The sequence below is a fragment of the Ruditapes philippinarum genome, unplaced genomic scaffold, assembly GCF_026571515.1.
Source record: "Ruditapes philippinarum isolate M1 unplaced genomic scaffold, ASM2657151v2 ctg336_1_1_1_1, whole genome shotgun sequence".
NCBI lineage: Eukaryota > Metazoa > Mollusca > Bivalvia > Venerida > Veneridae > Ruditapes > Ruditapes philippinarum.
Window position 1 is genome coordinate 214,963 of NW_026859998.1, and position 13,407 is coordinate 228,369.

Here is a 13,407-nt window from a genome sequence, read left to right on the forward strand (position 1 = left end):
ATCCAAAGACTTGACTACCTGAACTTCCAAAAAATACAATAATGTTATAATACTATTATATTTCACAAAGATTCTTAACTAGAGACCGCGATCTCCTCTATGATTACAATTAATCATTATATTTAGAAAATATTATAACTATTGTAGTTATTTATATCTAAGTGCACGACACAAACGTATCAATCTGCCATTTATCTGATAATGAGTCTTAACTAAAAACACAACCCTGCTTTATTTCTACTAACAACTATCATTGCACTTCTTTGTAATTTGGTATAACCATAAAATCCATTTCAGGTGTGAGGTGTATTACTCGAGGGTATAAGTAAATAGAGTACTTATAAGTTGGTAAGAAATTCTTTGGTGTAAGTCAACGAAATCATCATTAGACCGAGTCTCATGAATTACACAAATAAGTTAGACCATGTCTAGATTTAAACCTGATATTATTGAATTTAATCTGTCTGTGATACCAAAACAGAGCGTGCATCAGCTAATATATTATAGTCATTATAACATAATTTCAAACAATGATATCTACCTCCATATAGAGTATGGAAGCCATCTGCGAGATCTGTGAATTTCGTGTTTTATGATGGCTTTTCATTATACTGGACACAAGATGTCTTAATAGTTATAACGTACAAGTAGGATGTCTTTCAGATTCATTGGAATCCTCAAAGTGCTTGTCTGATATCCTGATATAAAGTGATAAGATATTAATAGTGATTTACTTTATATTGTAATGCACAGTCATATATGAACCTATAGTCTAAATGCTATTGAAGACAAATCTTTGTTGTATAGTATGCAGTATATATTAAGTGTCTTGAGGTAATTTACAAGTAAGAGGAACTGAAGATGTAAGCATCAAGTATATGAACAAAGAAATGCGGACCAATCATGGCAATAACACATTCTTGTAGTATTATAACTCATATAAAAAAATCTGACATAATACGTAATTTATTGTAAGTGTACACATTTATAAATTGAATTAAAATCCAAACAATAGATATATTGATTCACAAATGACTATAAAATTTTGTATATATTACATTATGTATATATTCTCATATGAATACCGTCAAATATCGTCTGAATGACCGAGCATCAAAATAACTCTCTGATACAATGAATAATATATTTAAGGTATATTTCTTTCTGTAAGCATAGTGAATTCAATGTCATAGAATGAGTTTATTTGTCGTGACTCGAATTAAGATGAGTGGCGTCATTAATGTTCTGTGTATAGAAGATTGTAATATGATATTCTTACCAGCTACTTTTGGCTTTTCGTATTCCTATTAACCTCTTGGCTGTTTTAATCTGTCAGCGGATGAAGCTGAATGTATCCCCACTAATGACGAGAGCGTGGGCACATTCTGACAACTCGCGTGCGGATTTATATTGGATCAGAAGGTGAAGAATCTGGATACCTCTCTGCTACTACGTATATCGATGACTTCTGAATTGTATCAAGTCAATAACTCAGAATATACATCATTCTTATAGAAATATTGATAAGAATAAGAATGATTATATATAAATGAGATATTATACCAAAATGTTTACCAACGAGAGGCTGATGCTTGAATAACAGAATTTAGCTTAACACAGAATAGTGGTTCCAATTTAAAGACAAATTCGCGATAAAGATGTATATTGATTAGATATAATTTCGGCTTGCTCTCTATTGACATAAACACATTATAGTATTCCTATGAACAAATGAAAATATTTAGGTACCGTGTTGTATGATCATTGTATATACACTGAATTTAATATGATAATAATTAAAAATAATTGCTCAGTGTTAATGAAATGCATACATGTGAATAAAGATATGAAAATATATCACTGTATATTAAGGAAGGGTCATTATTTCGTTAGTTCATCCTGAAAATCCAATCCTTTAGAACTAAAATAGTACAATTATACAATGTTATTATCTGTATGGATGTCATAGGATCTAGTGAAGCTCGTCAGTAGTTAATATAATATAAGAAGCATGAGATGGTGTCTGATGATTATATTTGCAGCATAGATCAAATCCTTACTACAATCAACTGTGAATGAAGTTGTCTCATGCTATTCCACGCTACGCAGCGGCGTTATAGTGGGAGTGCACTGTTTATAGACAAGTTACTCTTCTCTTATACTGACACTGATATAAGATTCGTGTGAAAAGGACATGATTATCCATGGGGAGAGAACTGATAAAAGAACAATACATAATTACTCGATCAAATGTATTACTCCATGATATCTGTGATTTGAGTTTAGATGTGTGTATTACGATATATCTCTCGAATATAAAGGACTTTTAAGGTGTTTTTATGTCTTGGATAGCAATACACACATTTAATGTAAAACAGTTTTATACTGTAATGTGTTATAATTTACTATTTCATAGTAATAGATGTTATCTGCATTACTACCAAAGTGTAGTACTTGTCTAATCTCCAGAGTGTGCCATCTTAAAGAACAACATAAATCACATAATTTATTCTAGCTATGCGATTAAGGCGACCACACTGCTGAATCAGAAACACATACGTGAATATAATTGAATATAGTATGATCACACCTGTGTAAAAATATGTGGTAAACTTAAAGTAAGTATTAAGAATTTTTTATGTTACTCTCTGTCACATGTATTGATGAATAAAGTGTGTGTATGATAATACATGTGTGAATATGAGTGAAACAAGTGATTGAAATATATTGTGATAACTAAATATGACGTGCATGGAAATATGTATGAGTTGTAATACATGAATATTATGTGATATATATTCATATAATATATGTGAGCGGAAACTTGTGTTGAAATATGTGTGTGAAACATTTGTGTGTGAATAATAAGTTGGATGAACATGTCAAGAATCATAGGTTCCATAGAAGCATATCCATTTGCTATGGAATACTCAGTGTTCAATTAAACCATATGCCTGTGGAAATATAATAATATTGGTTTTGTTAACAGGTAAAGTGTATTCTAACACAACTGAATCATGTATTACTTATGTACATTTTGGAAAATACGAATGGTTGCATCACAAAATACTTCTTAAAAGCATGAACAAATAAAATTAAGGGATTTTGACATAATATTTTGGAATAAGCCTTGACTTCTCCATAGCTGGTTTAAAAACACAGGTTTGTCGTATAATCACAATGACACATCAAAATTAACAATAATGTCAAAATTATCTTAAATCCTTAAATAATTGATATTTTTAACGAATATATTATATAATATAAATATGGTATGATTACTTATGAGGAGCAACACTCAGTTAATAAATGATTAATATCGTTTCATATGTTATAGTATGTCCTACTTTTTCTTTTGGAAGAACTATAACTACTGATGATGCTGAACTCCTATGTGCTAGAACTGAAAGTGTTGGCTATTGTCTTGGATCAATTCATCAATTCTGATATATTGTGTTCCAATGATATCTATGGAACCGTATGGTAATAAGCCTTAATAAAAGTCAATGCTTAATACTATCAACTTTAATAGTACCAACTTATTTAAAAGCAGCAGAAACAAAATAACGAAGTAATCAAGAAGGTTCAAGGAGCATATCTCCAATCAAAGTGTGACTTTGACTAAATACTTCAAGATATACTGCCCATGGAACATATTGCTCTAGTCTTTGGTGATTATGATCATGTTAGAAGAATGTTGTAAATTCTTAAAATGTGTTGAATGTCCAATCCTCAATTCTGCTCAGTTCTCAAGATGAGTTTGCCAAAGGTGAAGTATACCATACATCCTGTGCTCAAACATATAACTTGATATTCAAAGTTGTGACAGCTCTATACTGACTACTCATATATATATATGTAATAAGCTATCGCCGTAGTTCTTTGTACAGTCAAGCTAATTATAACAGGAATATTGATGCAGACGTTAAAATAAAGTTTTCAGTAAAGGATAATAAATAAGAATAATTATAATCTTTGTTAAACCTGGGCTACATTAAGATATTATATTTGTAATATAAACAATCTCTGTAAATCTACTTACGCCTTTGACTTGTTAAATATACTCAATACAAATGATTAATCTGGCGATTCATTTATGCTTTAATATATATATATTTTAGTAGTCTAATTAATGACCACATCACCTTCCATAGATAACAAATTAGAACTTAGTAGAAATGCATACTCGGAGTTTCCTCTTATTCCGAGTTCCATTTACTTCAGTGTTCATCATGTTTATTTCTTGGTACTCGACTGGTACGATTCTATATAACCATCGCTCAAGCTAATCTATCGTCATGCATTTTCTATCCTAAAACTCGGCATTAAGGATTGCGCGCTCTCAATATTTCAGGACGTTTCGTTCGTCACTTAGACAATTCTGTTCAAACTGTAACACCACAAAGTGATATTGTCATGAGATAATAATTATCTAATCGATTGTGTTGTAATATATTATGAAGTTGTTATGAATGTGAAATAAACTTAGAAATAGTTAATAATTATCTATCATATGTTTTAATGTATTAAATTAATGAGTCTAAACACCTCTAGCTAATACCCTTTCTCAATGATTGATAACTTAAATACTCAGTTTGCTAATAACATACAACATGATTATTCCAGCTAAAATGTCAACAGCTTTTAGAGACTAGTAGTATATCAACAGGATGATAAAATACTCATCCCCGTCATTGAATTATGTGAAATATGACTTGTACCTGCCTGCAGAAATAGGAGTCCTTTTTAGTTGAGGAAGATTTCATGAGTAACTAGAATCTATAGTGATGACTCGAAAATCATAATAGAGATACTGGATCAGATTTTGCATGGAAATGTCACTCTGACTTGTTATTATGTTCTCTTTAATATTACTGATGTGTATATTTGTTATAGATGGTAATGGTAGTTTGTCCCATCAAGTGTCATCTATGTTTAGAAGAACAACAGAGAAACGTATGATTACTCGTGATATTTAGGAATGTACACACTGGTATCTCAAAGGCAATTATTCTCGTAGAACTGTTATTATAAGTTAATCAGTAGATTGCGATAAGTATATGAATCTCAACTAATGAGGGAGAGCATATATATATAGTTAAAAATGCATCTTCTTTTTAACTAATTAATTAATTTGTTATATTGACACTATATCATCATAAGTTATCGTCTCTATATGTATAAGGAGGTGGAAAATAATATATAAACTTAATCAAATAAATATGTACTTCTATAATGATGTAGTATAGTTAAATTATGATCTGCACTGAAGAAGTATCAGTGCCAATATGTCTTATTAGAGTAAATATAGCTTATCATGACTTTGGTATCAAAATCAGCTTTAATTTTGATGATTTTGTTTTATAAAGTATTTTTGAATGCCATAAGAAGATTCACTAAAATCATAATTTTACAAATGAAAATCTGAAATATTCAAATAAAAAGAAGTATGAAAAAATCTTAAGAAATAATACAAGTATAGTTTGTTTCAAATGGCATTCAAAACAATATAAAACTCCTCATTTTTTTAAAATAAGAAAAAGCGACAACATTTACATGCCAGGGATTATTTCATGCATAAAATAATAACACAAATATGGCAAAAACTCATGCTCCACAAAGGAGAAAAAACTTTTTATGGTCAAAAATGTCTACCAACAGAAGACACTAGCCAGTTTATAATAGCACAAAATTTGTGTACTTATCAAGAGACCTATTAACGTCTTCCTTGCAAAATGTCATAAAAGGAGGAAAATAGCAAATATTTTGTGAAGAGGTGCTTTAAAATCTGAAAAGGAAACATGCTAAGAGTTGCTGTGTTGTTTGTTTTGTGTGTGAAAAGATATCTGGTTCTTTTATAAAACTGATTTTGAAGACCAGTACACCATCTTGCAATTTGGTCCATTCATTAAACAGAAATCAGCAAATCACAAGTTTATGTTTGAAACTGGTCTTCCAATTTCAGTTTAATGAGTCCAGTAACTATCTTGTAGAAACAAAATCAATTTTACAACTCATTTGTTGATTGTACATCTGTACATTCACTCACACTTTTACCTTGAAATTCTCCAATGGCCAGCTGAAAATATTGCTCATCAGTTTAAATTTGATTTTTTTCTTCCCTTTCTTCAGTTGAGTTACTCTATTCCACAGTGATAGTTTATAACATTATATACATGCATGTATATTGGAAAAAATGCCTTGGTATACTTAAATACATAAGTACTTTACACTATTCAAAATCATTATTACCAGAAAATAATTCTCTGGCATTTATACACTTCCTTTGCATCATTTGATTTTGATTTGCAAACTTTCTAAGACCTTACCTCTATCCGAATTACAATTTTTTTACAATCAATTTACATTATTCACAACCACATAGCCTTATTATCAGTATGTATTTTACTGATTTTTTTTCTTCAAGTGCTTGGAGTAAAACCAACATTGTACATGTCATTAAGCAACTTTCCAGCATTATGTCTGTTGGAATGGATTATTCAGGCATGGTCTGGCCCTTGAGTAGAACCCCAGACCTTAGCTGGACAGTTTCCACAGCCTTTCTCACATAAAAGAATCTAAAGTCCCTGTTGGAAATGAGACCCACAACAGTGAGTAGCAGTTGATTAACAAGTTATTTTGCTATTGAATAGTCAAGGCAAATGTAATATATCCAGTAAAAATTAGCAATCTGTATGATATTTTAACTTAAATGCTGAGAAGATTGTGATGTACATGATATTATTCATAATAGTATGTCAATAGTACATGTAGTATAATTTGCATTGTAAGAATTGTCTATGAAAAAAAAAACATGAAATAACAGCACTTAAAAGCATACCCGTCTTCTCATTTCTGTCACTGACTCTTCTTTAATCTCCTTCTGACTGCCTAGAGAGACCCATTCCTTAGACTCAGGGGGCACATACTTGTAAACAGTGGTATCTTCTTCCTCACCTTGAGCACCACCCTCACCTTCCTCTCCCTCCTGGCCTGGGGGCTGTATAGTAAATAAAACAACATCTTTATTCATAATTTGTAGTTATCACCTGAACGATTTACATCAAATATAATCCAATTTCATTTGAAAATTTAAACAAGGTTTAATCAGAAAATAATTATAAATGAGAAATTCAAAATTGTATCACTTTACTAATTTAAATTATTATATGCAGTGGAAGAAAAAACAAAAAAAAATTTAAAAAAAATGAGGTTGAGCAAAAATATCTAAATGTATATATTTTGAGACTGAAAATCACTTTTACTGTACACTCACTTTGATAAGATCTAGTTTTGCTAGTACATGTGTATATCCTATAGTTCTAAATTTGGTAATTTTTATTAAAATTACAACAGATATAATTAAAGATATACAAATTTTCCCTTTGGAAACAATGAGCTTTAGACAACATAATAACTCTTGTGAAAATATCTGCCTTATTACAAGTGAACAACAATGACAATATTTAACCATACCATTGCATCCATAAAATCCTATTTAAAACAACATCTTTTTAAAAAAATGTCAAATATTCACATAATAGGTTTTTCTCACAATATGAGAAAATTCATCAAGTCAGTATCAAAACAAAATCTACTGCAGTAACTTAACCCTTACAACCGATGGAACCTAAAATGATTAACCTTTTGCCACCAGTAAAGAGCCAAGACAACCTACATTTCAGTGTAGTTTGACCAGGCTTTATACTTTTGGCTAATTAACTTAAAATCTTCATTGTCATATTCCTAAAATTGAGATGGACAGTTCCGAAAATGAGAGCTGGATAAGTCCATTTAAGAAATTCAGCATATCAAGGCTTGAAATGCCAAGCATGTCTTTCTTTTTCATCCATCACATTTGTGTATTTAAATTTACCATAAATCATAAATTTTCAATCTCTGGCTTTTAGAAATGTATTTTTTAATTTTTTATATACAAATTACAAGCTTCAATAAAACCTTACATAATGCCAAGAATTTCTTGTTAACTTACATTGAGTAGAAGTTCCTTAGCTTCCTCAGTAAGAGCAATGCAGAAATTTTGACCATATTTAAAGTCAAAGTCATATACCAACAGCAACTCTGTACCAGGATAGTTCTGAAAAAGAAAAATAATCAAAATTAAAAATAACTAAAACTAAAAAAGAAAAGCAGAGTTAGTTAACTAAATGCATGCCTATGTACAAAGATTTGAAGAAAAGTTAAAAGATTGATAATAAAAGTAATTATGTCCATGTTACATTTATGTGCAATAAATTACTGATTTTGAAGTATTTTTCACCCTATTTCTACTGTGTTGGCTATTTTTGCATATTTTCACCTTTTTATTTGGTAATTTACATGGGTTGAAAGTGCCAATTGCAATGTGTAAATTATTTTCATTGTTCATTTTACAATATTTTAATACATATTAAAAATTTTTATGAAAATTATCAGAAATCTGAAGGTGTGCTGCTTTAACATTGACTGCAATTCCAAAGTTTTATTTGATCTTGACGTTCTCTGAATGACTTACAATGATTTTATCTTTCATTGGATGGAAGTCACAGATGGCTGCCCTATTGTGTAGATCCTCCAAGATCTCTTCCTTTGTTACAATCTTAAAAGGATTTTCCTTAGTGACATCTTCATCACAAACACAGTGGTATATAGCCTGGGTCTTTGATGCAAGAAATATCGGCACTACATTTTCAGGTGGACCTGTGCAAGAAATTGTAATACAAAGTAAAACAATACAGCAACATCAGAAACTGTCAATGGTTACACACAGGTATCATGTGAATGACAATTAATATACCAATGAAACAACATTAATCCATGTTTAATTTGTTCTTTTGAAATTAGGATTTTCAAATAACTTATATTTTTAGAAACAAACTTAAATCTATATTTAGAGGCTGACAAAAAAGATATATAAGCATTGTACCAAGGGCATAACTTAGGAAATAGTCTATTGTTACTTAAGTAATTGGAAGACCCTTGTACTATGATTGTTGTCCAATCAAAGTTGGTTTTGGCTAATACTCCTTTGTAAATATGTCAGAAGCATGAACCTAGCCTATAAATTTAGCAATACAATTATGCCCTAGTGACTGGTTTAAGAGTGATTGCCTCACTAACCAAGAATGTGGGTTCTGAGTGTCCAGACAACCACTGTTTGCCTCATAATGTGGAACACACTCATTAACAAGATATTCATATATTATGATATACAAGAATGTAGTTTAAGCAACAAGTGATTCAAAAAAAGACTTTAAACTTTTCAACACATTTACTTTAAAAAAAAAAAAATTAAAAAATTAAAAAAAAAATAAAAAAAAAAATAAAAAAAAACACATTTACTTTAAATTAATGTTCCAACTAATGTTTATACATGTTTATACATTGTATGCATCTTTCCATTTGATAAGTTTTATCAGAGACATAGATAACATATGTTATCTATGTCTCTGGTTTTATCATAAATTAGTTTTGATGTTACTATTGCCCGCTACATACATGGCAGAATATCTCTGAAACCTTAGTAATTTATTTCAGGCATACACAAATCTTCTTAATGTTTCCTAACACTTTTAAGAATATTAACCTTACCTGTGTTCTCTTCCTCATCTGGTGGGGCAGGAGTTTCAGCCTTTGAATCTTCTTTCTTTTTACCTGAAATATATTGCAGTATGTTTTATATTTACCTTACTATTATTCAAGAACAGACTATAGCTAGTCTATTATAGATATATGCAACTCGGGAATTATTCATCAGTCACTGACCAGCCGCTGTTTTTGCAGCAAGATTGCTTGATCATGTACCAGTAGTTCTATAAAAGGTCTTGTAAAAAAACCAGTGAATTCTGTTATTGATCATATTGATAATTTAACATAACTTTCAAAGAACTCACTTTCCATAGAGAGAAACGCAAACAAAAAAAATTTATATATACTATCAAAATACCATTGATTTGATCAATACTGCATTGATGCAGAATAAATGAAATTGTCCATATTAAACTTGATATGAAGACAGTTAATCATACATTGTATATATATACATTATCTTATAAGCAGGCCTCGACATTTTGCGGGGGGGTCCGTTTGGTCCAACCAACCCGATTTTTGGGAAGGGCCCACCCATTTTAAAAAACCACTGGCCCCTCGGACCAAATTGCCCTTTTTTGGGTTTTTGCTGGGCTTATTTGGATAACAAATTTTGGGTTTGGGCCCAAAAAAATTTTTATAATACTTTGTTTAAAAAACAACTTTTTCCGATTACATGGTATATGGTTCATTAATTTTGATAGTTAAATAAGTTGAGTCATCAATAACTTTCATTTTAAGTCGCCAAAATTTTGTTTATGCAAGTTAAAAGAGTTAAGAATTTGTGATATTAATTTAGGTACAAATTCATTCAAATGATGCTAGTTATTATGCATCGTCGGGTTCCCACAGTGGAACCATTGCCATTTATGTTATGTTGCATTTTTATCAACCGTGGGTATCTGGCGATGGTAATTACGATATTGTAGATATCGGATAAACTTAAATTTCAGATACTTAAATAATGGCAGCGAATGAAAGAAACTGGAAAAATGCATCAAGTAATTCTTTGCTACTTATGTTTAACAATAAGAGATCCATTTCTTCCAGAGTTAAAATTACTTTAAAATGTTAACAAGAGCTGTCCGTAAGACAGCGCGCTCGACTTTTTTATTGCTTGCCAATAAAAAAAGTTTTTGCAGTAAAAGGCAATACAAGAATCTCTGTATTTTTAAAGTGAACAATGGCCATGAGCATTAAGATATTTAGTGAAGAATTATTTTACTGAATTGTGTGATACCCTTGAACACTGCAGCAAAGTTTGAAATGTTTAAGTCAAAAGAGGGCTGGTAAGAAAGAAAAAAAAACTGAGTTGAGCCTTAAATAAATTTAATAGTATTAAACCCACTTTGAGAGAATAAGGTATTTTTACGTCACTCAGAACTACTGATTTTAATTTCAAGTACAAAAAGAGAAAAATAACTAGTTGTTTGATACCCTTGAATATTACAGCAATGTTTATATGACATAATTTATGGTAAAGTGAACAAGTGGATAGGAATGAATTTTTTTAGATTTTTTAAGTTTTTTAGTGCTTGCCTATAATACAAAACATTGACAGTTAAGGGCCATAATTCAAATAAAATCTTTGACAGAATTACCTTCTCCTGGACATGTTTGGGAATCATGATTGTAAACAAGTATTCCAACTTTCAAATTAATATCTCAAACAGTTCAGTCAAAAAGTGGACTGGTACTAAAAACTTAACCAAGATTCTAAGTCGATAAAAGGCCTTAATTTTTAAAACAAATCCTTTACAGAGTTACCTTCTCTTGCGTACAGATGGGGGTAATGATGTGAAATAGCATTAAAAGTTTCAAAGCAATATCTCAAAGGGTTAAGGCAATAAGTGGATTTTACCCATATTCAATGTATTTTCTAAGTCAAAAAGGGGCATAATTCTGTCAAAAACCTTGACAGAGTTATGTCCTCTTGTCTGTTGATGAAGGTCGTGATGGTAAACAAGTATGGTCAGTTTCAAAGCAATACCTCCAATGGTTTTGAAATAAAATGAGGTGGTACAAAAAACTTAACCAAGCTCAATACACTTTCTAAGTCAAAAAAGGGCCATAATTCTGTCAAAAACCTTGACAGAGTTATGTACTCTTGTCTGTAGATGGAGGTTATGATGGTGAACAAGTATGGTAAGTTTCAAAGCCATACTTGTAATACTTCTGAAATAAAGTGGGGTGGTACGAAAAACTTAACCAAGGTGTGACGCCAACGCCGACGCCAACGCCGACGCCGGGGCGAGTAGGATAGCTCCCCTTTTCATAGAAAAGTCGAGCTAAAAATAGTCAATGTCAAAAATAAATATCAATTGTATCATAGTTTGGGGACCTTTCTGTTGAAAATGTGTCAGAGTTAAATCGTATACATATACATGCACAGTGCGTTAACTGGAGTGTAGGTATTAGTTACCCGCACTGCAGAGCATGCCCATTGATTGGTTCATTTTGTCTGGGGTTTACATATTGTGACGAAGGATAAAGGGAAAGCGATAGAAATATCATATTCAGACGCTCGTTCATTGGTTCCTTTTTTCTGGGGTTTCATATTGTGACATCAGGGAACGTGTTTTTATTTTTGACTATGATACAAAAGAGAAAGAACATCAAAACACTCGGCAATCTGATTTATACTCGGGGGCTATGCCCCCTCGTACAAATCAGATAGCCTTGTGTTTCGATGCTCTTTCTATTACTTAATCAACAAGCAACAGGGAGGTAAACAATTTTTATTTATAATGAATCAGTGAGAAAAATAAGCTTAATTATAGTTATATATAACTTGTTATTATTTTTTTATCCTTTAGATATTTCCTTGTTTTCAAAGACAAGAATAAGATAATGTTTTAGTTTTGTTAAACATATTAATCTATAAAAGATACCTGTAATTATCATGATTATTAGACGTACCACGTATCAGCAATAAATATTTAAATAACAGTAAAAAATAAATAACAGGCACAAATTGTTTAAATATTACCTAACTTGAGTTGAGAGAGAAAATACGGAAGCTTATCAGGGCCTCCACTTATATAAAAGTTTCACGTCATGTCAACTTGTTTCTTCTCCTTTAAATCAAAAACATTCCATGAAGACGTTATAATTAATACGTTATACGTAGAAGTTTTCAATCATTGCAAAAAAAATTTGTTGAATTACGTGAGCTATTTGTCAATGCGAGTAACGTCTTTGCGTCTTACTAAATACTTCAGCAAAGTCGTGAAATCAAGAAGTTTCGACAGGATTTTTGTCGAAGAGACAAAAGCTTCAAGCATAACGAGAAAAATTTAGTTGTAATGCCTAAAAGCTTCTCATCTTTTTCAGTAAATTTTGTTGAGAAATGCAAAAACATCTTATCAATGCGAATAAAAATAAGTCGTCTTAGCGTAAAAACATCTCACCAACTGTAGGCCCTGATACGCTTCCGTAAGAAATCACTTCAATATTAAAGTTAACATAACTTATTTACTAAATAAGTTAAGAGCTATGTTGTGTATTTTTGAATGAGATAAAAAAAACAACAACAAATAACTGAACGATAGAATACCTACTGACTTGCTCTTCTTAAATTCTGATTTAAAAAAGATATATATATCTAGATAATAGACACTAAAATATTATCATTTATATCATTTATATCTGTTTTTTCTTTAAAGGTTAATAATACACCTTGTCATCAATTCTCAGCATTTTTTCTAAATTTGCAGTAAAATGATATAATAATAATAATTGACCACCTGACTTCTGGAAGGACCACTTAAATTTCAAATCTAGTGGTCTGGCTTACCACTTGCTTAAAAAGTTAGTGTC

General features: G+C 30.7%; 1 protein-coding gene across 1 annotated transcript in view; it reads right to left on the reverse strand.

The window, feature by feature from the left end:
- LOC132758582 (dynein axonemal intermediate chain 3-like) overlaps positions 1 to 13,407 on the reverse strand; it is a 37,709-nt gene that overhangs the window by 14,297 nt on the left and 10,005 nt on the right. The window contains exons 4-7 of the mRNA XM_060750271.1: positions 9,592 to 9,654; positions 8,516 to 8,700; positions 7,994 to 8,098; positions 6,833 to 7,000 (exon numbers count right to left, since the gene is read on the reverse strand). Coding sequence (XP_060606254.1) covers positions 6,833 to 7,000; positions 7,994 to 8,098; positions 8,516 to 8,700; positions 9,592 to 9,654 — 521 coding nt within the window. The remainder of the gene's footprint in view (positions 1 to 6,832; positions 7,001 to 7,993; positions 8,099 to 8,515; positions 8,701 to 9,591; positions 9,655 to 13,407) is intronic.